The sequence below is a fragment of the Dreissena polymorpha genome, chromosome 13 (assembly GCF_020536995.1).
Source record: "Dreissena polymorpha isolate Duluth1 chromosome 13, UMN_Dpol_1.0, whole genome shotgun sequence".
Taxonomy (NCBI): Eukaryota; Metazoa; Mollusca; class Bivalvia; order Myida; family Dreissenidae; genus Dreissena; species Dreissena polymorpha.
The window spans coordinates 11,370,171-11,397,796 of record NC_068367.1 but is presented as its reverse complement, the minus strand read 5'-3'; the positions used below and the strand labels follow the sequence as shown (position 1 = coordinate 11,397,796).

Below are 27,626 nucleotides of genomic sequence, written 5' to 3'. Positions count from 1 at the left end.
AAATATGCCCCCAGAACCTATGTTCTGGGGGCATAAAAAGAGACATAGTGAGGGGGCCAATTCTTTACATACCTCTTTTAATAGTGTTAGGTTGCTTTAATCTGATCCACTGGCCTTCAAATGGTTGAGGACAGATATAGCATCTTTAAAATCTTGCTCGGAAACTACTGTTGAATGTCTTTGGTCATTTTTTAGTAAAAAATTGCTTGTCACATTGATTGTCATGTGCCAAGCTCAAATGACACCAGAAGACATTTGATTTTGCATTAAGTGAATGTGGCAAGCTCAAGTGACACCAGAAGACATTTGATTTTGCATTAAGTGAATGTGGCAAGCTCAAATGACACCAGAAGACATTTGATTTTGCATTATGTGGATTTGGCAAGCTCAAATGACACCAGAAGACATTTGATTATGCATTAAGTGGATTTGGCAAGCTCAAATGACACCATAAGACATTTGATTTTGAATTAAGTGGATTTGGCAAGCTCAAATGACACCAGATGACATTTGATTTTGCATTAAGTGGATGTGGCAAGCTCAAATGACACCAGAAGACATTTGATTTTGCATTAAGAGGATGTGGCAAGCTCAAATGACACCAGAAGACATTTGATTTTGCATTATGTGGATTTGGCAAGCTCAAATGACACCAGAAGACATTTGATTTTGCATTGAGTGGATTTGGCAAGCTCAAATGACACCAGAAGACATTTGATTTTGCATTAAGTGGATTTGGCAAGCTCAAATGACACCAGAAGACATTTGATTTTGCATTAAGTGGATTTGGCAAGCTCAAATGACACCAGAAGACATTTGATTTTGCATTAAGTGGATTTGGCAAGCTCAAAAGACACCAGAAGACATTTGATTTTGCATTAAGTGGATTTGGCAAGCTCAAAGGACACCAGAAGACATTTGATTTTGCATTAAGTGGATTTGGCAAGCTCAAATGACACCAGAAGACATTTGATTTTGCATAAAGTGGATTTGGCAAGCTCAAATGACACCAGAAGACATTTGATTTTGCATTAAGTGGATTTGGCAAGCTCAAATGACACCAGAAGACATTTGATTTTGCATTAAGTGGATTTGGTAAGAGACAACTAAATAAGATTTTGTAATTTATAAAGCATTTTGCAATTCTGTGTTGGTTTAAAAGTATGTTTGAAGCTGTTTAACCATTTAACATATAAAAGTGCACATGAATTTTGTTTGTGAAATTCCAAAAGCATTTAGTTATGTTTGTAATATTTTTATTTCAATTCTTTAAATACAAGCTGTGAAGAAGTATTAAATGTACTAGTATGTGAAAAAAACTGGATAGGTCTATTACAAAGGACTATTTCAATTCTTTAAACACTAGCTGGGCAGAATTTTAACTGTATGTAAAAAAAACTGGATACGTCCATTACAAAGGATAACAAGTGGGACAAGATTTGCTCAAGATTTTATTGAAGCACATTCCACACTGAACAGTAAATAGGCAGTTGAAAGATAAGCTGAATCTTTCATATGCAACTCAAAAGAAAAAGAAGACATTAATATTATTTATAAGAATGGTGTTGAAAATTAACAATTTTACTTATGAGTTTCTGTTAGGTATGCCCTGGGTGCAATGCAAGTGTATAATACATAAATTTTGAATACAGTGCAAAAAAGGCAAACATCTACTAAGATTTCATGTCAGAATCTGCAACATGGTTTTACATACAAAAATACCTTATTAGCAGGAACAATTGTTAATGGCAAATAAATTGTCCATAAAGCACAATGACTGCTTTTCTTCTAAACATCACTTTTCTATATGATACCAAGAAAGTACAAGTAAGCAATTTCGCATACATCATAATTTAATTATTTGAACAAAAGCTCTTCCATTATACAGCCCTTGACTATTCTTCTGCTCTGATAGATTAATGAACAATTGTGTGTGACTTGTCTGATATATTAAAACATATTTGAAGTTAAATATCATCAGTAGTTACTACCATGTATAGTATATGTGAAGTTAATGATGACAAATTTTGAGCAAAAACAAGTCATAATACTGTCTATAAATTATATTTTCACATTTTTACCAATGAAGTTAGGGGAATTTAATTGACATTGCAAGCAAGGTCTGCCTATAAGCAACCCACATAGTCAATTACAGCACCTGTTACTTACATACAGACTAAAGTTATTTAGCAGAATCCATTTTTCTATTTTTAGTAACAGTGACCTTGACCCATCTGGCCCCAAAGTCAATCCCAACCTTGGTATGCATGTAAGCTACTTTAACACAAACTTTCAGTACAATATATTCATCCAAACTGAAGTCACTCCAACCCAACTCGTTATATATTTTTTAGCAACAGTGACCTCGTTCTAGGCCCCAAATGCAACTCCATGCTTGATCTTCATGTCAGATGGAGAAAAAAGTCGATGAACATTTACCTGAATTTTCTAAGTACAAAAAGGGGCATAATTCTGCTTTAGGCAGGTCAGAGTTATAGGCCTTGATCTGTGACCTTGCATGATAATCTCTAACACATGTGTGAAGTTTCATCAGACTATCTGTTGTAAATTCTAAGATATGAACATGTTTTCATGCAAACATTGTGTGTCGCTAGATGCTTTGGCTGTTGACAAGGCCAACATTTGGGTGAGATGGATGTCTCAGAATAATCGAGCTCAAAACCAATAAAAACTTTTTCTTATGACAATATTGTTTTTATATGATAAGTAAAGCATTAAAACTATGAAAACCTTAACAACAATGTCAACAACATAAAATTGTGTGGGCAAGAACAATATCTAACACTGATAAAGTGATACAAACTAAACATTTATAGTAATGAATACTTGCGAACTTGTTAGATTTACTTCTAATTAAACTAGTATAAAAAGTACACAAGCATGTTCATTAAGAAACAATATAACAATGAAAAAAGACTGCCAATACAATACTACAGACTGTAAAATACTGCTCAATCTTAATACTGCACAGTAGTAAAGATAAATACATCAAAACGCCTGAAATTCATTTGATTAAAGCCATCATGATTTTGGTTTTCTGCCAACCAAAATGTATTTTGATATATTGTAAATGTTTTCATTTTATTATAGCAAAAAATCAATCATGCAGAAAATCCTTGATCTTTCTTGTTCAGGTGACCAAGACATTATTACCAGTGATATATTACATTAGTTTTAGATAGCTCTAGCAGATACAAACGCTACAATATATCACATGAGTCACAATACTGTGTATTACATATCACAGTTCAGCAAATCATACAGCATATGTATATGGACAATATAAACAATAATTACTTGTACAGTTGATGCAATCTGCCCATTGTAAGCTGTGGATAATAAAATAAGAAAATTAATTAGTTTACAAATCAAAACTATGAATTCAAATGCAAAGTGAGTTAAATTACTGTTTAACATTACAAAACAAAACAGCTTTACCCGTTGCTGTTAATATAACTAAATCAGTCCAACAAATTAGATGATTGGGAGTTTCAAAATCAATTTATCAGCTAAAAGCACAAGAGTACCGGTGCTAGTGCAGTATTACTTAACACACAGAAACAATATATGGTCCCTGACAAGGAAAATAAATCAATTATGCATGCAGTTTACAAGTAGCTAATGTTCTAAATGCATAGATTTAATTTACATTTTTCCATGTTCAATACTAATTACTCATGTAAGCATTTTTTGAAATAGCATTCCTTGTGTTGAAGTATCTGAAATACTTCCATTTTGGATCCTAAAAAATAGACCAAAATAATGCTGAAATACTTCCATTTTGGATCCTAAACAAAATGCCAAAATACTTCCATTTTGGATCCTAAAAAAGGACCAAAATAATGCTGATATACTTCCATTTTGGATCCTTACAAAATTGACCAAAATAATGCTGATATCTAAAATTCTTCACATGTAAAGTGATTTACCACTGGAAATTCCACAACAAATCATAACATGATAACAAGATTTGCAAAGAAGTACAAACAAGAGATGTGTTTGTCAGAAACACAATGCCCCTACTGGGCCGCTTTGATTTTTTTTTTTTTTTACCTTTGACCTTGAAGGATGACCTTGACCTTGAAAGTTCCACCACTCAAAATGTGCAGCTTCATGAGATACACATGAATGCCAAGTTGCTATCTTCAATATTGCAAAAGTTATGGCCAACGTTAAAGTTTTTTTTTCGGACGGACCGACATACTGACTGACGGACAGTTCAACTGCTATATGCCACCCTACCGGGGGCATAAAAACTAGGGGAAGACTTTAACAACAGTCAAGATAACAAAAACAAGAGCTAACTGGATAATAGTATTGCAAGACACACCACAACAATATATGTGCTGGTTTTAACATAACAATGAAAAAATACAGACAGAACAATAGTTCTCATTTCATATGAATGTAAAGCGACTTAAAACTTTCAGTGATAATTATACTAAAATAAAAACATACTTTAGAACGTAAATATATAGAAATTCCTAAAAATTTAAACTTTGTAAACAAAATGTATAAAGATAGTAGTAAAAATGTTTACTTAACAGTAAATTAAAAAAAACAACAACAGCAATAGACAGACAAGGCAAAGCAAATAACAAATATTCTGCAAGCGCACAAACGTAACTACTGGGTGCATTTCACACTAAGAATAATACTGGGTATATCACAATTCTCGTAAGACACAAATTGCATAATCATGTATAACAATACTGGTAATAGCAAATGCTGAAAAAATATGTTATAGCTATGTAACAATAATGGTTCGTTGTTTCAGCATATAAAAAGCTGGCACAAACCATATAATAAAACAAGATATTTCAAAATATATCAACACATGAAGTGAATCCAAACATTACTGGATATAAATGGTCTGTGCTCTTTGAAAAGTGGGTTTAACCCTTTCAGTGCGGGAACCAAATTTTGAAGGCCTTTGCAAACAGTTTAAATCCAAATGAGACGCCACAGAACATGGCGTCTCATCAGGATCCAAACTGTTTGCTATTCTGATAATATTCTTTGAAAAAAATCGAAGAAAATGCTAATTTTAGAAATTCAGCAGACAACATTTTAGCAGATGACAAATTTCCCAGCATGCAAAGGTTTAATGAATTTGCGTAAAGAGTTGTCTCAGATCTGGGATTTTGTACATGTATTAAACCCCCTTTTTACAGAGCACAGTCCAATGGATAAGATACAAATTAAATGACAGAATAATTGTAGCCATAATCAATCATCTTATTTAAAATTGGTCAGAATTTATAATTTAATTATATATAATTTATTTAGTCTAGCAGTTATTGCTTAGTTTGCCTGATCAATTAAACTATTGTGATGTACATCATGTGCACAAATGAAACAAAGATGCCAAAGACAAAAGAGTCATAACTAAGTTTGAGCAATTCAAAGCAAAACACACACTTTTATAATATCGCAATAGAAAACTCATGGTGTAAGAAATACAAAAGTGTTCGCTATCTAACAGAGGAAATGGTGAATGAACGAAAGAATGTTTTGGTGATGTGATTGAAAACATATTTAGGGCCAGTGATTTTTTTTGCTCAAATTTACAGCCGATTTTCGGCTGCTTCCCAATCGCAAAAATACACGTTTTTTCCCCAAAATCTGACCAAAATTTCCCAAAAAAAAGCCCAATTTCCAAAAAAAAAAAAAAAAAAAAAATTATTATTATTTTTTTATTTTTTTTTAAAGTCTCATATAACTTAATTATGATTTCTTAAATCTAGGTCTCAACTTTATTTTGTAAACATATCACAAAATTTATAACTTGAATTTAGTCATTTTTGTCCATAAATAATTCCCAAACTTGCCACTTTTATTGATTAAAAATATTCCAATTTGACCAGACTCCTTTTCTAGAAAACTCCCTGAACATGCACTTAAAAACAATATCACTTCTGTTACTTATAATCCTATTTATAATGCTTAATTTTTTCCAATTTCATGGTTTATCGCGCTATTTTTCCCAATTTCATGGTTTATCGCGCTAATTTTCCCAATTCAAATGGCACAGGCTGTAACAAATTAAAGCAATAAAAATCACTGAGGGCTAAATTTAGACAAATGTTACCTTATGACATATCTTAAACTATGAACCTACCTATTCTTGTATTAAATATTATAAGTATTTTCAAACAATTCAATATTTAAAAATAATTCATTTCATACTTTCATTTCTTATAAATATTCATACATATTACTTGTTTTGTTTTTTTCTAAACATAATATTCATTATCTTAAGTTTAATATTGAGATCTTGAGTTCATGATTATGATAAAGTTAAGACAGACTTAACAAGCTTTTCATACCTTTGCCCTGACTACACTGTTGAACAGATATTTATCACAAGACCTAATCCACCTTGTTCGCTATGACTTCATTGAGTTTGTTGATCTGGTTGAAAGGGTTGCATGGCGGTACCAGGGTCACCATCTTGGACATCTTAGATTCACGCTTGTGATTCTGGGAACTTGACGGTGAGCCTACCACTGGCTTCTCCCTAGCAGATATGAAGATCAAACTAGTTTTTTATATTTGGGCAGTGCTCCGTGAAAAGGGGGTTAAATGCATGTGCGTAAAGTGACATCCAAGATTAGCCTGTGCAGTCGACACAGGCTAATCAGGGATGACACTTTCCACTTTTATAATATTTTTCATTTCAAGAAAGTCTCTTCTTCACAAAAATCTAGTTTTTGCGGAAAGTGCCGTCCCTGATTAGCCTGATGGGACTGCAAAAGCTACTCTGGGACGACACTTTACACACATGCATTAAACCCCCTTTTCACAGAGCGTGGCTCATTTTTGACTTTTCATTATATACAAATGCTAATAATGTTTGATAAAGCTCAGGTTCATTGTGAGTATGATATTTAATAGCATAAAATTACAGAATATACACAGTCCAAAATTATCAACGTATCCTAAACATTGCTAAGCAGTTAGATAATGGTGTTAATATGACTGCACATCCATTGTATGACAATTAAAATACAACCTGTATAATCTTTTACGTACCATGGACGTTGCAGTCTCTGAGACATTCACTTTCACACTTGCCCATTTGAAAAACCAATATGTTTATTTATGATTCAGAACAATGGTAATAATTAAGGAAAAATTCTTAAAAATCAAACTCAGACGCTCCGAGAAATTAAGTCTGCAGAGAGCAGGTCTTTCCTTAGACTGGACGTCGAGAGAGTCAAAGGTCACCTACAGGCTCATATATCTAGCAGTGTGTCATTTATATCTGCTTTGTTGAATTTAAATGTTGACCACTCTTAAAAATGAAAATGGAAAAAAAAATATTTCAAGTTCAAAAGTCAAATGGTCAAAAGGAAAGCCACATGTCAGTTTTGATTTTGTAGATTTCTTATGAGCCATGCTCTGTGAAAAGGGGTTTTAATGCATGTGCATGATGTGTTGTCCGAGATTAGCCTGTGCAGACTGTACAGGCTTATCAGGGGCAACACTTTCCGCTCTTATGATTATTCTTGTTAAAAGAAAGTATTTTCTAAGCGAAAATCCAGTTTAAGCGGAAAGTGTCATACCTGATTGGCCTGTGCGGATTGCATAGGCAAATCTGGGACGACACTTTACGCACATGCATTAAACCCCCTTTTCACAGAGTGCAGCTCATATAGTGTAAAATTCCTGAGTGATGTTGTCCCACTTACTTGTGCACAAGTTGAGTGGTGGCCTGACTGTTGGGGGGTGCAGGGTTGCTGTGGGCTGGGGCGTAATGACCCCTGTAGAGGGTGCAGCCCTGGTAACCAGGGATATTGGGCTTGCTGGAAAATATAGCAAAAATGGGTTTGGTTGATTGCAACATGACTTGGGTTCACTGATTGTAAACTGATCAAAATAAGAAAAATGTGGCAAGCAGTAAATTAAGGCTAGCATTTCAAACTCCTTCATACCAAATGTCAAACATGGAATATTTATTCAAACTGACATGTTTAAAAGCATAAAAAAATTACATTAAACGACTATGATAATATACAACAGACTGCGTTACAAAAAAGCAGATCAATATTCAGCTGTTCCTTAAATCATTTAAAATTACAGCCAAATCCTGCTTGCGCACTCATTAATGTTGCTCCAGTGAGGTACATTAACTTCTAGGTACTTACAACATCAATATAGAAGGGTAAAACTCAAAGACATAATGATAACTGAAAGGTTAAAATGAAGAAAGGTATATATTAAATCCCAGAGGGTCATGATAACTGTAAGATTTTACTGCAGCCAAGTATATTAAACCTGAGCAAGGACTACTTACTGTGAGGTTTTACTATATTAAACCTGAGCAAGGACTACTAACTGTGAGGTTTCACTGGAGCCAGGTATATTAAACCTGAGCAGGGACTACTAACTGTGAGGTTTCACTGGAGCCAGGTATATTAAACCTGAGCAAGGACTACTAACTGTGAGGTTTCACTGGAGCCAGGTATATTAAACCTGAGCAAGGACTACTACTGTGAGGTGAGGTTTCACTGGAGCCAGGTATATTAAACCTGAGCAAGGACTACTAACTGTGAGGTTTCACTGGAGCCAGGTATATTAAACCTGAGCAAGGACTACTAACTGTGAGGTTTCACTGGAGCCAGGTATATTAAACCTGAGCAAGGACTACTAACTGTGAGGTTTCACTGGAGCCAGGTATATTAAACCTGAGCAAGGACTACTAACTGTGAGGTTTCACTGGAGCCAGGTATATTAAACCTGAGCAAGGACTACTTACTGTGAGGTTTCACTGGAGCCAGGTATATTAAACCTGAGCAAGGACTACTAACTGTGAGGTTTTACCATATCAAACCTGAGCAGGGACTACTAACTGTGAGGTTTCACTGTAGCGAGGTATACTAAACCTGAGCAGGGACTACTTATTGTGAGGTTTCACTGTAGCAAGTTATACTAAACCTGAGTAGGGACTACTTACTGTGAGGTTTCACTGTAAAGAGGTATACTTAAACTGAGTAGGGACTACTTAGTGTGAGGTTTCACTGTAGAGAGTTATATTAAACCTGAGCGGGGACTACTTACTGTGAGGTTTTACTGTAGCGAGGTATACTAAACCTGTGTAGGGACTACTTAGTGTGAGGTTTCACTGTAGCGAGGTATACTTAACCTGTGTAGGGACTACTTACTGTGAGGTTTCACTGTAAAGAGGTATACTAAAACTGTCAAGGAACTACTTACTGTGAGGTTTCACTGAAGCGAGGTATACTAAGCCTGAGTAGGGACTACTTAGTGTGAGGTTTCACTGTAGATGTATGCTTAACCTGAGGGGGGACTACTTACTGTGAGGTTTCACTGTAGCGAGGTATACATAACCTGAGTAGGGACTACTACCCGTGAGGTTTCACTGTAGAGAGGTATACTAAACCTGAGTAGGGACTACTACCTGTGAGGTTTCACTGTAGAGAGGTATACTAAACCTGAGTAGGGACTACTTCCTGTGAGGTTTCACTGTAGAGGTATACTTAACCTGAGTAGGGACTACTACCTGTGAGGTTTCACTGTAGAGGTATACTAAACCTGAGTAGGGACTTCTTAGTGTGAGGTTTCACTGTAGAGAGGTATACTTAACCTGAGGGGGGACTACTTACTGTGAGGTTTCAATGTAGCGAGGTATACTAAACCTGAGTAGGGAATACTTAGTGTGAGGTTTCACTGTAGAGGTATACTAAACCTGAGAAGGGACTACTTAGTGTGAGGTTTCACTGTAGAGAGGTATACTAAACCTGAGTAGGGACTACTTACTGTGAGGTTTCACTGTAGCGAGGTATAGTGACACGTTTCACCGTGTAAGGGTTGAATGGGATGGCTGGATTGTCGAGCTCCTCCAGATTATCTGCCCCTGTTGCCCCACCATACCCGGGGATATGCTGCTTCCTGGGAGGCTGACTACAGCTGAAACATCAAGGGAATTGTGTGCCACCATACTCAGAAAACTATGATTATGAGCCGTGCTCTGTGAAAAAGGGGTTTAATGCATGTGCGTTAAGTGTTGTCCCAGATTAGCCTTTGCAGTCTGCACAGGCTAATCAGAGACGACACTTTACGCCTTAAATTGATTTTTGCTAAGAAGAGACTTTCTTTAAACAAACAAGAGATGTATTTGTCACAAACACAATGCCCCCTATTGCGCCACTTTGAAATAAAAACAATTTTTTTTTACCTTTGACCTTGAAGTATGACCTTGACCTTGAACTTCCACCACTAAAAATGTGCAGCTTCATGAGATATACATGCATGCCAAATATCAAGTTTCTATCTTCAATATTGCAAAAAGTTATGGCAAACGTTAAAGTGTTTTTTTCGGACGGACGGACAGTGTAACCGAGGGCATAAAAATGCAGACGACACAGCAGGGTTTTTTCTGCCTATTTTGGGAAAAGGAGTCTGACCAAATTTGGAATTTTTTATTTACAAAATTGTCCATTTTGGGAATTTTTGCTTCGATGAAACGGATCATTTTGGGAAAACATTGGGAATTTATCATGCTAAAATTATTCAGAGGTTCAACAAATAAATTTGTTTTTATTTGTTATTTTGACCTTAAATGCAGGTTAGCCTCAGATGAGTAAGTTTGATTTGTGTGAATGTGCTGTGAAATGGGGAGCACAGCTGCAGGTTCATGGTGCTGAATCCTCGCTTAACCACATTAGTGCTTGTTGGTATGATACACATCAGCTGGACGAGTTGGAACATTAATAATCTAATAATCATATGTCATAAGACTCTTCTTTCTGAAAAAAAAAAAAAAAAAATTTTTTTTTTTTTTGAAATTGGGAATTTTTGTTATAATTTCGGTTTGGGATCAGGTCCGATTGCATTGGGAATGCATCCGTTTTCGGGAGGCGCAGACAGTGCTGAAAAACCCCTTCACAGGCTTAACTGGGATGACACTTTATGCACATGCATTAAACCCCTTTTTTCCACAGAGCACGGCTCATAATTATGATAGCTGTCTGAGGTTGTCCGCAGCTGATACATAAAAAACATCATTCTGTAAGGATCTATAGCAATTACCAGTATATTTAGGACAAACTGTTTAATACATAAACACAGTTAATTAATTGATTTCAAATTTGATTTGTTTTAAGACGATTTTCGTGTATTTTTATTTTATTTTTTGTAGCTGGGCTAGCAGCCTCTGACCAGACTGCGTGGATGGTCAGGCTGGGCTAGCAGCCTCTGACCAGACTGCGCGGATGGTCAGGCTGGGCTAGCAGCCTCTGACCAGACTGCGCGGATGGTCAGGCTGGGCTAGCAGCCTCTGACCAGACTGCGCGGATGGTCAGGCTGGGCTGAAGCTACGCTGATTGCATGATGTATTAGACTCATTTTTGCATGATAATAAATATATAGTCAATGGTTTCCTTAACCCTTTACCAATTAATACGTATTTTGACACATTTGTAGTCCCTTAGAAAGTTAAATTTAATTAAAGCCTTTTCTTTCTGGAGTTACTCGCAGGCTGTTCTGGTTTTATGCTGTTTTATGTCATTTTAACTTTGCTTCTCAGTGGGAAATGGTTAAGTTATGATGCTGGGCAAACATTTACAGTGACTTCAATTGTGAAATTATGGTAAGTACTAATAGCCTAAAATAATATCCTACCATATTGCTTGGCTAGCAGATGTTGTCATTTGGTGGTGCTTGATATGTGATATCTGATGAATGGAACACAGTTGTGTACTAACCCTTAAAGCGCTGGAGCCGAATTTTAAAGGCCTTTGCAAACAGAACGTGGCGTCTCATCAGGATCCAAACTGTTTGCTATTCTGATAGTATTCTTTGAAAAAAATCGAAGAAAATGCTAATTTTAGAAATTCTGCAGACAACATTTTAGCAGACGACAAATTTCCCAGCATGCAAAGGACTAATACATGTAGAGGAGTTCAGCAACATGTTATTCTTGTACCCTACTTCCAACTTACAAAACAATGGGTCCATTCTTGTAGTATGCGTGTCGCTTCTGGAACCAGTCCCACGATCTGCCAGCGTTCTGAAATGAACATACAACCAATAATTACAAATATACAATACATTCATATGTATTTTAACAATTCAATTCAGTGACTTTTTTGCCTAATCGAAAAAAGTACTGGTACCAGCACAATTGGGAAAAATATGCGTGAAAAAAATTGCATTGTGAAGGCTTCACATTGAGAAATTGGTGTATTTGATTGTTTTCCCCCAAAAACTTTAAACTTGATAACTAGGTGTTGTCAAAATACCAATCTTATATTTACTTAGGTTCAAGCTATTGAGCTGCATAGGGAAAATAACTTAAAATTGAATTTTATTTCTAAAAAAAACTAAAGAAATTTATTAACTTCAATTGGGTTTTTTTGGGACAGCAATTGGGAAATTTGTATTTTTTCCCAGTTAGGAAATTGTCGTTTTCAGGTACTATATAAAGAAGGAAAACAATTGCTGCTAGTTATATAGCATTAAGTATGATCAGCGTATTACACTGTATAACACTCAGGTATCATTGAATAATAAGTTTCATTAATAATTGAGATTCAATAAATGTTGAACAGTATTTGTTTAATTATAAAACTCTAGAAAAAATCAATTTTTGTAATTGGCATTACAATTAATATAATCTTAAATGTTTAGTATAGTACTGCTGAGTTACCTTTTCACAAAAGAAGTACAAGTGTAAATTCATTTCCTTTTGTACGTCAGTCCTAATGTATATATTTCATTCATGTTTACTTCAAACATGTGCAGTAACAGGCAATACTGAACTATAGGATATTAACCTTTATTACAAATATATGACACAAACCTTAAGTATTATGAAATTGTGCAAATGAAATGTAAAAAAACATGTCTTAAATGTCTGGAATGTGATAACCGAGTCATATATATAAAGTGCACATGTTTGTAATATTATGTCTGTGATATAATGTTTGTGATATCATGTCTAGATTATCATGTCTGGGATATTATGTTTGATATGTTAAATATCGTGTCTGGAATGTCATGTCTGGAATTTCATGCCTTGGAAACCATGTCTAGAATATCATATCTTAAAAATCCTTTCTGGGATATATTGTTATTACTGTAATGTCTGGAATACCACATATTGAATATAATGTTTAACATCTTATGTCTACGATATCATGTCTTCAATAAAACGTCTAGGAAATCATACTAGGAATATAATGGTTGGGGTATGTTTTAAACATAATTTTTTAGATAACATGTGTGGCAACTCATATAAATGATACTATTGCTGTGATATCTTATATGGGTTACAATGTTTGTGATATTATGTATGTGATATCATGTCTGGAATATCACATTTTGGAGATCATGTCTGGATTAATATCACATGTGGGAAATCATGATTGGATATCCTGCCTGGCAAAGGTAACTAGCAGGCACTCATGGGGAACTGGGTCATATCTGTGTATGTCTTAGATATAAAGGCTTGGATATTATGTCTTTTATATCATGTCTGGGATATAATGTATGAGAACTCATGCCCAGGGTATAATGTCTGGGACATCATGTCTAGGATATAATGTCTAGGATATAATGCCTAGGATATAACGTCTGAGAAATCATGTCTCGGATATAATGTCTCAGACATCATGTCTGGGATATTATGCCTGGGACATCTTGTCTGGGATATAATGTCTCGGACATCATGTCTGGAATATAATGTCTAGGATATAATGTCTGGGACATCATGCCCAGGATATAATGTCCGAGATATAATGACTGGGATATAATGTCTGGGACATCATTCCCAGGACATGACTGGGATATAATTTCCATCCCTGATGTCATGGATATCATTTATGGGATATCATTTCTCGGATGAAATTTCTTTGAATATCATGTGTGGGATATATGTATTGGAATGTCATGTATGGGACATACATATTGGAGTATCATTTCTTGGCATGCATACCTGCCATTCCTGGGCGGCAGGGTCATATCTGTGCAGAGTGTAGGTCTGGGATATCATGTCTGGGCGCTCCTCCAGCGTTGTGGTTGGGGCCCATTGCTTTGGCGGTAGCATCACATCCCATGGGACCTCCTCAAAAGACCTACAGAATAATAAATATTAAAAAAAATAATCTCCAAAATTAATCTAAATTAAAAGCTTTAGAATGGTTGAAATAAGAATGGTTTAAATTTAAATAAGAGTGGTTCAAATTTAAATAAAAGTGGTTCAAATTTAAATAAGAGTGGTTCAAATTTAAATAAGAGTGGTTCGAATTTAAATAAGAGTGGTTCAAATTTAAATAAGAGTGGTTCAAATTTAAATAAGAGTGGTTCAAATTCAAAATATAATACTGACGATCTCAATATGAACCATTTCTTTTTGAACCTGATTATTCTACACATCTTATCTCAAGCCAAAATACGTGAACTGTGTAAAAAAACAACACAATTTTACTTCTAATTTATCTAGTAAAATCCCTGAAATATTAGCCTCTAAAAGGAAAAATGTTATGTATGTGATACTTGAAACTGTATAAATAACAAAGTAAATCAATATGATCATGGTACTCTCTGTCAACACCACATACTTCTGAGTTGATGTACTGTACTGGAACTTCATGGCCAGATGATCTCTACCTTCCCTGCTTTGCTCTGAAGGTGGTTTTTGAACATACATGGACTGAAATAACAAAATGATAATGGCATTGAAAGTAAGTATGATCAAAACAAGAATGTAAACACTTTAAGATTGGCAATATTAGATGTTAAGTAAGTTAAACATTTGACTCATACTGGAGTTTGTTATTTGTGAGGCTTATGCACCATATTTAGTGTAGCATATGTATAATAATATCAAATAAAACAAGACTATTGTCAAGCAATATAAGTCCCCTACCGGCTCCACCATTGTCAGAAATTCCACCATTTTCAGATTACCCGGTAGCCGTTATTTTTGTATGGTTGTTGCCATAGCAACCAGAATTTTTGACGTAGGAACGAAATGAAATGACATGCATAATGTCCATATTGACATCTATCCATGTTCCAAGTTTGATGAAAAAATATTAAGAACTTTTAAAGTTATCGCAGGATCCAGAAAAGTGTGACAGACTCACAGAGCAAAAACCATAAGTCCCCTCCGGTGAAACCAGTAGGGGACTAATAAATATGTCATACAAATCTTAACATGTACTGTTATAATCAAAAACTGATATTCTTTATGAACAATTTCAGAGTTCACAATTGTAAAATCCAACATTACTGACCATCACAATTTTCTGAAAACGAATATGTATCCATAATCTAATTGGACTTAATGTAGATAGAACATTATATTTTACATTAAATGAACATCGTACCAATTCAGTTAACTGTATGAAAATAATTAAGCTACATAAAAGTAAATACAACAACTTTAGAATAACAGCTTGGACAGTGGCAGTGCATTGTACAAAGACACAACAAAGGAAAACAACAAAAAACATAATAATTTTCCAATCTGATAGATCATCAGATGATCTAATTGCATATAAGGACGTCTTAATACATGTACATTGTTGAATACTAAGACCTGAGGGAAAGTAAATGTTAAGTTCACATTGTTTAATTATGCAATTACAAGTGTGTCCAGGAAACCAGTTTATCGTGCTCACATATCATTTCAGTACCTTTCCTTGGTTAAGCATCTGGAAATAATAAAACATTTTCCATTTTTCCTAAAACTGAGCTATTTAAAATTTTTAATCCTCAATCTCCATGTAAGAATCCTATTATTTAACCTGAACAAAGCTTTATCAACAATTTTACATCTTTAAGGACCAGTATTTCACATTGAATGGTAAAATAACATTTTTTTTGACTTTTGGTCATTGATTTAATGTTTTTATAATAACTACACACTAGGTTGAGCACAAAGAACACACAATCTCAACAAGGTGTTTAACAAAACAAAATTGTTTATTTTCATCATCTGAAATGGATAAAATTATTTAGCATCACATGCAAAAAATTGGTGAATCATTTAGAGTTGTTCTGTTGTGTATGTGTTATTTTGTGAAAATAAAAAACATGATTGAATATATATAACAGTCAGTTTGACTGTTAGGTAAGGGTAACTATAAACTTTTTATCTTAAGGACCCTATTTGGAAATCCAATGGTGCTAACTTTTATCTTCTTTCTTAAGCTATTTTTCGATATCAATTTTTCTATGGAATAATTTCCTGAAATAGTCATACTACAACAAATATATATCAACCAGTTATAACTTTTGTTTAATTTAGACAGTTTGTCTTTAAATATCAATTACAATCATGCAAGCCGTACCTTTGCTCTCCTCATGTCCTGGGCTTCTGGTGGGGGTTTTCTTGTGTCATGGGCACTTGTCCAGCCTGAAGTTACACAAAAATGCATTTCCATGACCTCAAAACTAAATCATATTTTCAAAAGCAATATTTCATTTACATTAAACAGCCAACTTTCACATCAAAACACCACATACATGTATATCCAATTAAAAATACTTTATAATTGTACATATCGAACAGAAATTGAAGTACGTGACCTAATGTGAAGTATAGCATATTTTCTCGAGTTGTTCCAATTTAAGTGTGGAATGTCAGCTTGGATTATTTGATTTACGCATGCATGATTCTTATTGGGTCCATAGCAAAAGGCATTTCATAAAATACAAAACTATAAGATAATGCCAATATTTATAATGTTTCATAGGTTAGCAACAGCCAAAATACACAAATGAAAAAATACAGTGCAATTTCACAAATTGGTGTATCATTACTCTTATAAATCTGGACAATTAAATGCCAATACTCTTATTCCACTTAGGCTATGCCGCTTACCGTTAACATGATTATTTTAAATAGAAGATTTATTTTCATCAAAATGAAAAACTATATATAAAACTTACCTCCTAACTGTGACCGAATCCAAATATCAGATGTTTTCCTGCTATTCCATGCTGAGGGTGCCCCGGGCTCATAAGTGTTCGATCGTCGCAGCTCGGGTGGTGCAGCTGGTTCAAACTTCCTATCGGAGTCCTTAGACTTGGGGACCGAGGCTTGGGGTGTGGTGTTCAATTGAACAAGGGACTTTATTTTCTGGTGACCTGTATTGCGATCCACATCTCCACCGGCACTGACGAAACCCGACACTGGGTCCACAATGTTATCATAGTCTCTATATGGGGCTTCAGCACGGTAGTCTCCAGTGTCGTTCCATCGCTTATATGAAATGTTCGTTAAATCATGTTGAAACGACTCAACATCTTGTCTCCCCTTCAGTGAAGGGAATTTCATATGTCTTATCCTACGTTTCTCTTCAATCTGCGAGACTGAGTGGCCACCTGCATTGGCATCTGTGTACAGGTAGGTCTGAAAACTGGGCCTGGTCCGAAATGTAGAATCTGCGAGCACAGTACCATTAGAAATCACCTCAGTCATTTTTATTATGTTAAATTGCCACTGTTATCGAGTTGGACACATGCAAATATGAATGTGTTACGTATATAACGTTGGTTTCGGTTGTACACTTAAAACCTTTCAGGCCTCCATTTTCCGACTCAGTGTAAACTTCCTAGTTGCCAGGAGCTACACGTCGGAAATGCCCTTAAAAGGAAGTTTCCGACTTTTCCGAACAGGTGCGCTGTAAATTACCGGAAGCCAATTAAACGGAAAAATAGACGGGTAAACATTTCGTTACTTCGTTTAACTATATAAGAAAAGAAAATTATGTATTATAGGAACCGTTCTTAAGTAATTACACGACATCAACAATGGCGAAAAGGAGTAAGACGGTTAATGCAGACGCTTCTAATGGAAAATCGAACGTTGTTAAAGGTGCTTCCAAAGCGAAACATGTCCCAAAAGGAAGGGCTAGCACTGAGGATGGATCAAAAAAGCATGTCACGAGCACATTCTACAAAATCGCATTAGTTGGAATAGGTATGCATGAACAGACGATTTATTCATCCGAACTGCAGCCTCTTCTCTCAATCAATGTGCATAGGCGACTGTTTTTTTAATGAAAACAGACTACTGCTTGAATTACATTTTTCAATAAGATTAAAAAAGAGTAGATAGTTTAATATTTTTGTTTTGAACTATGTGATATAGTATATCATTAGTCCATATAATGCCAGAGCCTTTGATAATTTTTGCTATGGCGGCTCTGGCAGTCCATATGCACCCCTTCATAAACATGGGTGCAGTTCAGCGCAGAGAATCCATGCGCTTCACTTAACAGACGTCGTTCTAGACAAATTGAGAAAAATAAAGAATAAACTTCATAAACATGTTAAATTTACCTGAATGGCAACCTACAGATGTTATCCTTTGCATGCACCCTATAAAAACACAACGATGTTTCAACACACTTTCCTCGCTGACATGTTCTCGCATGTTTTTAATTTGAAACAGTGTATTCTGTATCGAATAACACATCATTATCGACTTTGTAGGCTTCCAACACATAACCCGTCGTGCAAAATATTGGTGTACCTAACCAATATTGGGTCATTTTTCCAGTATGATGGATACAGAGTACGAAAGCAAAACTGAGTCAATAAAAAGCAATTATTTATTGTTTTAATGGTACCATTCATATGAGTTTGTGGTTTAGACATGTAAACGTTGATAAGATCTTGCAGTTTCAGTGTTCCTTAACCATTGCATTTTTGATTAAATTTTGCACCCATGGGCAAGAGCCCGCGCATTGCAACTCTCAGCTAACCATTGGGTTATAAAGCTGAGAGTTGAACAGAGCTCCAGATAAGGGTCGTATTTTCGTAATTACGAATTTTTTTCAAGTCCATTACGTATTTATTTTAAAATCTTGTCGTACCATTAAGAATTACAAAATCAAGTTACGAATATTATTTTAACATCGCTTCGTATCGATTTTTATTGAGTTCTTTTCCCGTATTAAAGATCTTTGCGGTGCTTATTTAGAATGGTTATCGGGTTTGTTTAACAAAGCGCATTTTTTCCAATAAAAGCGCCGTATACAGTCTATCTGTCAAAAAACAATGGCGGCGCCCAGAGAGCGTCCTAAAAAACTGCAAAGCGTCCAAAAACACGCTTTTAACATATTGTACGCAAAGTGAGCCGAAGTTAAATAATTAGAAAGACATTATAGAAAAGATATTATACGATGCTGTATGTTCAGTTTCCGACACAGTCGGAAAAGCTAAACAAAAACGCGACACGACGGGTCCAAACTTAAACACTAAAAAAACATTGAACGAGTGGAAGGGACAAGTCCCGTGGCTAATTGTTGAAAAGATTGAAGGGGAGACCCGTTTTAATTGTGAAATATGTAAACATTCATCTAAGGCATGCAATCTAAGCACAGTTTGGGCATATGAAGGTATTTGAAAAATAAAATTGTATAATACTGAAAAGACACTGTTGAACTCGTATAAATAAAGTTGCTAGTATGTTTATTTTGATTTTTTTTCATGAAAATATCCATTATTATTTATTTTTAGGTCATTTAGAAAAAATAAGAATTATTTTCCAAAACTTTAATAGTAGTAATGTTAAGAATAAAATTTTAGAGTTAAGAATTCTTTTTGAAAATCTGGTAGTAATTTAAGAATTTCACAAAACCTTATCTGGAGCCCTGGTTGAATTATTGCAACTAAGTATATCATGTGATCTGAATTGAAAATAAAAGGGCCTTATAATATATAAAAAGTAACAATTCCACGTAAGATATATCCAGTGACCTCACAGGTACTTGAAAAAAAATTTAGTCCTTATATATATAATAAGAGTAAAGGTATCCAACGATGATTTCACAGGTGTATTGAATAACACAATGCAACAGCGTAAACGATCAAACAATTCACACATATGTCGTTGTGGTTGCCAGCAGGAAGGGTCCATCTATGATAAAACACCTTTTATTTGATGAAAATCATCCAAGTATGTCCAAAACAGCCTAAAGTTTCACAAATACGACATATGTGTGCATTGTTTGATCGTTTATGCTGTTGCATTGTGTTATTCAATACACCTGTGAAATCATCGTTGGATACCTTTACTCTTATTATATATATAAGGACCAAATTTTTTTTTCAAGTACCTGTGAGTGACCTTATTTCGGTGTTAAAATAAAACAGTTACATTATTACTGAACTAAGGCAAACAATGCAACAACAGCGTTCACTTATTGCATTGCTGCCCAAATTCTGGTGACTTTATCTCAAAGAGAGAGTACTCAATTGCATATTGGAAACAAATGTGTAGAGTTTACACTAGTGGGTTCTGCTTCACTTTGCAATTGTTGTGGAAATTTCTTTAAGGGGACCAATGGAATGTTAAAATGTATGGACTATTAATAAAATTGGATAATTTTTGTAGAAGAAAGTTTTAGATATGAAGTAAAACTGTTTTCTTCACTTTTTGTTGTGTTTGTATTAATTTTTAATCATAGTAATGATAGTAAAACAAAAAACACAGAGCTAGTTCGTGTGATGTAATCGCAAGATTCTTATTGGTAATGTCAATGAAAGTATCACCAGAATTAGGTCCCCACCTGTATATAAGGTGTCTTTGGATTGGTGATGAAATCCTGTCTATGAACATTCCTATCTCTGATTCAGGGTGGGTAGTTGTCAGGTACTGGGAAATGCATGTATACTCAGTACTGTATTAGCCAGTTAACCTCCTAAAAAAATGATCTAATCCAATTTGCTAAGGGGTCATGTGCCAATGGCGTATTTTCCATACACCTGAGTAATCGAGTAGTCAGTTGAGATATAGTGTATGGGATATACACCCACAGTACTTTCATACCATACTCAAACTGTGTTCTCATATGGTATGATATTACTGAGGATGTTTATCACACACACCATCAGTTACTAACAATGTAACTAAAAATACTCAGTATTAACCAGTAAACCAAGGACTGACCGCCATGATTTAACTGAAAGTTGAAAAATGTTGAAAATGCTTAACATCCTTCTGAACAAACAAAGATAAACAAATTTTGTATTGTGAAAAATTCTGGACAACTATCAGATTTAATTAAAACATTTACATGTGATATATTGAGTGTATAGTTATATTTTCATTGATACAAAATAAAAATGATTTTTATTTACAGCCATCATCATAGGCTTCACACATAGGTAAGATATGTTTGTTCTTTGATGCATTCACATGGTTAATTAATGTATTGAAATAATTTGACAAATGTGAACCAATTGTGTATGTATATAAAATTTTGTATAAAAAGAACCATTGTGCACTGATATTATGGTAATTATGGTAATATATTATCTGGGATTGATTCTCTTATCAGTGCATTTGAACTTGAATGTGTAACAAAGATACAATTGAACATACCAATGATAAATATGGTCTCTTATGATACAGTTATTTTTGTTCTTTATGTAATTAAAATTCACAAATCATTCTAGCTTGATATGATGCAGAAGCTTTAAATAATTCCTCTTAACCCATTTATGCCCAGTGGACTCTCCCATCCTTCTAAATTGGATCAATTTATTTCCAAAAGCAAGGGTGTCTGGTATATTTATTTCTATATTTAGAATATTTCTTACAGAAATTTCTTTAAGCAAACAGCGCAGACCCAGATGAGACGCCGCATTATGCGGCGTCTCATCTGGGTCTACGCTGTTTGCAATGTCCTTTTTTCAGGACGCTAGGCATGAATGGGTTAATTCAGTACTGCACTGTAACTGTTCCTTTTTTTATTTATGATAATATGTGTCTGTGGCAAATGATAAGCAAATCTTTTTGCAGTAATTCCTATAAAATGCACAAAATTGTTCATACTCAATTTTTTTTTCATACAACAGCATTTTTTTTATAAATTTCAATCATCTTCTGAGAAGATGCATAAATTGCTGGATAACTACTTATAATATATAGTATTTATAGAAATTAAATTGTTTGGTGTCATAGACAAGCATTTTACAAAAAAACAATGTCTGTCCCATAACCAGCTTCCTTGGGTAGTCAATAGCAAACCATCCATCCAGTATAATTATATCTTCCAATTTAAGCTCATTCCGGTAATGAAACTTGGTGTAGCAACAGCATTAGTTAGCCAAGAACTCAATTTAATGCATGGATTATTTCCTATAATATTTGCATTCTGTTTTTCTGTTTACTAAGTGAGATACACTTTAATCTATTAAACAGTATGGAAACTAATGTATTATTTGCAACGGTACTTAAATATATTCTTGCATACCAGAGGTCAATGCCAGGTGAGTAAGCTATATGTGTATGCACAGTGCTTACTTACTGAATAGAAATAAGTGTATAAATTTACATTATGTAACACCCAATATACATTTATATGGGCCATGCTCTGTGTCAAGGGGGTTTACTGCATGTGTGTAAAGTGTCATCCCAAATTTATCCTGTGCAGTCATCACAGGCTAATCAGGGACATCACTTTCTGCTTTGATGGTATTGTTCGTTTAAAGACAGTCTCCTCCTAGCAAAAATCCAGCATAGGCAGAAAGTGTTGTCCCTGATTAGTCTGTGAGGCCTGCACAGGCTAATCTGAGACAACACTTTACGCACATGCATTAAACCCCCTTTTTCACAGAGCGCGTCTCATATTATTTTTAACTAATTGAAATTTGTATTGCTCCTTGACTGTATTGTTCAGGAACCACATTGCCAATATGTTTGAGAGGGATCGCCACTTTTCTCACCTATCCACATTGGAGAGGGAGCTTGCTTTCCGTACAGAAATGGTGAGTACAAATGAGTCGGGTTCTGAGAAAACTGGGCATAATGCATGTGCGTAAAGGGTCGTCCCAGATTAGCCTGTGCAGTCCGCTCAGGCTAATCAGCGACGACACTTTTCGCTTTTATGACATCTTTCATTTAAAGGAAGTCTCTTCTTAGCAAAAATCCAATTAAGGCGGAAAGTGTTGTCCCTGATTAGCCTGTGCAGACTGCACAGGCTAATCTGGGACGACACTTAACACACATGCATTATGCCCAGTTTTCTCAGAACGTGACACAAATGTTCGCTAGCACCTATGGTCAATACTAAGCAACTGAAATTACTGCCAGTGGTGTAAATGAATGGTAAATGTGGTGAGTGTAATTGGGTAAATTGTTTTGCATTCTCGGATGAGATCAATGTTTTGAAGACTGTAAGTTTAGTTTGTTTTGCCTGTTTCATGTTTGCATGTTCACATTGTATTTTAGTGTATTTTAAATAAATAAAAATTCTCAAAGTTCTGAACTGAACTTGCAGTGATAATTTTACAAATGTTCTCATCTGAGTCCTGGGACTCGATAGCTTGAAAATCTATGAGTTTCCGAATTGAAAGAATGAGTCCAAATATTAAACAATATTTTTTTGGAGAAATTTCAATGGATTTTTGGGACTCACATAATTCGATACTTTGCATCCCCAGAGGTTTGTGTGAGGCCAGGACGCAGGAATAGCAGGTAAAAAAACACTGAACTTGTTTTGTTCAATTTTGAAATAGATCTTTTAGATTTTTTATTTGTCGTAACATGTTTTTTGTAGTTGCTCCTTAAAAACGTACCTTCCCGGGGACTCTAAACATTAAATAACATAAAACAAATGTGTATGGCCTTAGCATAAAGTAATTGTGGAATATACAGGTTAACTGCTTTGCACTTAAAGACTGTCATTTTGTGGAAGATTTATTGTGAATGTTAAAGACAAGATCAATCATTATGGATTAGGTATCAAGTTTGTTGTAATGAGTGGTTATGTAATGGATCAGGGTTTCAAAGTCGATGCCTCCTTATAAAGTGTAAATGAATACTTGTCTACAAATGTCAAGTATGCACCACATTTCATCATGCATCATTAACTGATTTTGTCATCGTTTTGTTTCCCAGCTCATTGATTAAAGGTTTTCTTTTGAAGTCAAACTTTAGTAATGAAATTAATATCCTTCTTGTAATGAGTATTGGAAACTCTAAACCTGTAATTGGGGATCAAATTTCTACAGCAATCAGTTAATCAACAATAAAATGTGCACAAAGATGCAATTGGTAGATGTTTATCATGGATATGACTGCAGGTATTTCATGCTTGATTATCTAAGTTAAAAAAGTGTATTTATTGAAGTTTATTTCAAGCATACTGTTTAAAGCCTGAGGTTTCAAGAACTCATTAATTGTTAAAATAGGTTGAGGTGTTTAAAATAGTATTAGCTTTCTGTACATCTATCTTAGATCTATATCGTACAGATCCTTTAGAAATTAGAGGGCATACGTGTCAGTATGCTTCCTGAAAAAGCTCTATAGCTCTATACGGTTCTTTTAAGAAGAAGAAGAAAGAAGGAAAAGAGTGTTGAAAAGTGCTGTAAAATTGCTTACTTGTTCTTAATTATGATTCACAGTATTGCAAATAGTTTAACCACACATACACAACAACGTTTTTGTCATATAAGTTGTTATGAATCGAAAAAAGGTCTTATGTCATAACACAAATTAAAAAATAACTTAGATAATAACATTTTTTATTTAAATTGAATTACATCATAGAATCACAGGAACAAATGGGTAAGTAACTACAGGAAATAATAATATGATACAAAAGTTTCATGTGCATTTAAGCCTCATTTTTATGTTCTTGTAAATAAACCAAATATTTGAAAATGAGATTGGAAGATTTAGAAATTAACAGTCAAGGAAAGAATAAATGTGGAGAGTAACCTTGTGACTTTTTCTGATAATCAAAACTTGGAGCCACTATTCCAACATGAAATGCTTCAGATTCAAATAATTGTGTACAAAATGGCACTGGAACTCCTTTTGAAAATCTATGTATATCAAGCTTAAACATGTGTATTTGTTTGAGTTATTGCCATTGTTTAGAAAATTCAAAATTGTGTCTATCATGCAGTATTTCTTAGTCACCAATTTTGACTTTGTATAATTTGTTTACCGGTACATAAATAATGGATATGTCCATGTATATACATGGTGATCCAGAGTTGATAATATAGTTCATTGTTTTTATGCCCCCCTTCGAAGAAGAGGGGGTATATTGCTTTGCTCATGTCGGTCTGTCGGTCGGTCCGTCCACCAGGTGGTTGTCAGACGATAACTCAAGAACGCTTGGGCCTAGGATCATGAAACTTCATAGGTACATTGATCATGACTCGTAGATGACCTCTATGGATTTTGAGGTCACTATGTCAAAGGTCAAGGTCACGGTGACCCGAAATAGTAAAATGGTTTCCAGATGATAACTCAAGAACGCTTAGGCCTAGGATCATGAAACTTGATAGTTAGATTGATCATGACTCGCAGATGACCCCTATTGATTTTGAGGTCACTAGGTCAAAGGTCAAGGTCACAGTGACCCGAAATAGTAAAATGGTTTCCGGATGATAACTCAAGAACCCTTAGGCCTAGGATCATGAAACTTGATAGGTAGATTGATCAGGACTCGCAGATGACCCCTATTGATTTTGAGATCACTAAGTCAAAGGTCAAGGTCACAGTGACCCGAAATAGTAAAATGGTTTCCGGATGATAACTCAAGAACGCTTAGGCCTAGGATCATGAAACTTGATAGGTAGATTGATCATGACTCGCAGATGACCCCTATTGATTTTCAGGTCACTATAGGTCAAAGGTCAAGGTCACAGTGACCCGAAATAGTAAAATGGTGTCCGGATGATTACTCAAGAATGCTTATGGCTAGGATCATGAAACTTCATAGGTACATTGATCATGACTGGCAGATGACCCCTATTGATTTTCAGGTCACTAGGTCAAAGGTCAAGGTCACAGTGACAAAAAACATATTCACACAATGGCTCTCACTACAACGGAGAGCCCATATGGGGGGCATGCATGTTTTACAAACAGCCCTTGTTATTTTAGTTTTTGGACACTCTAAATTTTCAGACACCTCAATTTTTAGCCAAAATAATTAATTTTTGTTACTCTTAATTTTCTGGCATGCATGTTTCTGTCCATAATGAATTACTTAAAAATTTTGGATAGGTTGTTTTAAAATGTTATTTTATGAGAATTCTGCAGTGTCACCTTTGTCTGATGACACTTTGGTAATGCGTTTTTAAAACAGGATAAAGGTAATAAAATCTGGCAGTTGAATTTCTTTAGGCAATATGTATACGGATAATAGACAATTTTTTCAACCTAGAGCGTAAATTGAAACACATAAAAAGTAAGGTTTACTATACAGCAAAGTATTATACAACAAGTGATATTATTTCTTGAAACAATGGACACAAATTGCAATTTTCCAATCATCAATGCAGTATTCTCACTTTCTTTAAATTTTTCAAATACTTTTTTTCCTACATTTTCAGACACCTGTCCTTTTTGAATATTTTTTTAGCTCACCTCAGGTGAGCTTTGTGACCGGTCTTTGTCCGTCGTATCTCTGTCCGTCCGTTAACATTTGCTCGTAAACACTCTAGAGGCCACATTTCTTGTCCCATCTTCATGAAACTTGGTCAGAAGCTTTGTCCCAATGAAATCTTGGTCGAGTTCGAAACTGGGTTGTGCCGGGTCAAAAACTAGGTCACTAGGTCAAAAAAAAGAAAAACCTTGTAAACACTGTAGAAGTCACATTTCATGCCCAATCTTCATGTTACTTTGTCAAAATGTTTGTCTTAACGATATCTTGGTTGAGTTCAAAAGTGGTTCCGATCCGTTGAAAAACATGGACGTCAGTGGGGGGGGCAGTTTTCCTTATTTGGCTATGGAGAAACCTTGTAAACACTCTATAAGTCACAATTTTTGCCCAATCTTCATGAAAGTTGCTCAAAACATTTGTTCAATTGATGTCTCTGACGAGTTTGAAAATGGTCGTGATCGGTGAAAAAACATGGCCGCCAGTGGGCGGGGCATTTTTCTCTATATGTATATAGTGGCAGTTTTCGCTATTTGGCTATAGAGAAACCTTGTAAACACTCTAGAAGTCACAATTTTTGCCCAATTATCATGAAAGTTGGTCAAAACATTGGTTGTATTGATATCTCTGACGAGTTGGAAAATGGTTGGGATCGGTGAAAAAACATGGCCGCAAGTGGGCGGGGCATTTTTTTCTATATGTATATAGTGAAAACATGTGAACACAGTAGAAGTCACATTTTTGGCCCAATTTTCATGAAATTTGCTCTGAACATTTGTTTCCTTGATACGAGAGTTTGAGTTCAAAAATGGTTCCGGTCAGTTGAAAAATACGGCTGCTGGGAGGGGGGTGGGCAGTTTTCTCATTATGCCCCCCCCCCCTTTCGAAGAAGAGGGGGTATATTGTTTTGCTCATGTCGGTCCATCCGTCCACCAGATGGTTTCAGGATGATAACTCAAGAGCGCTTATGCCAAGGATCATGAAACTTCATAGGTACATTGATCATGACTAGCATATGACCCCTATTGATTTTCAGGTCACTAGGTCAAAGGTCAAGGTCATGATGACCTGAAATAGTAAAATGGTTTCCGGATGATAACTCAAGAACACTTATGCCTAGGATCATGAAACTTCATAGATACATTGATCATGACTCGCAGATGACCCCTATTGATTTTCAGGTCACTAGGTCAAAGGTCAAGGTCACAGTGACTCAAA

General features: G+C 35.1%; 2 protein-coding genes across 4 annotated transcripts in view; one reads left to right on the top strand and one right to left on the bottom strand.

Annotated features, from left to right (window-relative positions):
• Positions 1-1,434: 1,434 nt before the first annotated feature.
• LOC127854802 (spermatogenesis-associated protein 48-like) lies at positions 1,435-17,651 on the bottom strand. 2 transcript variants are annotated; one of them, XM_052389848.1, is made up of 9 exons: positions 16,945-17,651; positions 16,344-16,408; positions 15,687-15,704; positions 14,607-14,698; positions 13,982-14,120; positions 11,988-12,055; positions 9,805-9,954; positions 7,716-7,829; positions 1,435-6,541 (listed from the first exon to the last, which is right to left on the bottom strand). In XM_052389848.1, the coding sequence occupies exons 1-9, from the start codon at positions 17,474-17,476 to the stop codon at positions 6,394-6,396; spliced, it is 1,326 nt and encodes a 441-aa protein (XP_052245808.1). In that variant the 5' UTR covers positions 17,477-17,651; the 3' UTR covers positions 1,435-6,393. The 2 variants fall into 2 exon arrangements, with proteins under 2 accessions (XP_052245808.1, XP_052245809.1); XM_052389849.1 differs by lacking the exon at positions 15,687-15,704 and having other exon boundaries at positions 16,945-17,649.
• Positions 17,652-17,755: 104 nt separating this feature from the next.
• The window catches only part of LOC127854801 (probable C-mannosyltransferase DPY19L1), a 58,401-nt gene continuing 48,530 nt past the window's right edge, over positions 17,756-27,626 (top strand). Inside the window, exons 1-3 of one of the 2 annotated variants that reach the window (XR_008037110.1) lie at positions 17,756-17,977; positions 21,147-21,171; positions 22,689-22,776. Coding sequence is in view for 1 of the 2 variants with exons in the window: in XM_052389847.1 (XP_052245807.1) it covers positions 17,809-17,977; positions 21,147-21,171; positions 22,689-22,776 (282 nt within the window). In the remaining variant the exon portion in view is untranslated. The remainder of the gene's footprint in view (positions 17,978-21,146; positions 21,172-22,688; positions 22,777-27,626) is intronic. The other variant, XM_052389847.1, reaches the window with a different exon arrangement.

Bases quoted from the DNA above. Each gene is read 5' to 3' on its own strand.
- LOC127854802 (XM_052389848.1), bottom strand. From the start codon at position 17,476: ATGACTGAGGTGATTTCTAATGGTACTGTGCTCGCAGATTCTACATTT. The intron at 14,121-14,606 runs GTATGTGGTGTT...ATTATTCTGTAG, and splicing joins TACAGTACATCAACTCAGAA to GTCTTTTGAGGAGGTCCCAT. The intron at 9,955-11,987 runs GTAAGTTGGAAG...TTGATGTTTCAG, and splicing joins AAGAATGGACCCATTGTTTT to CTGTAGTCAGCCTCCCAGGA.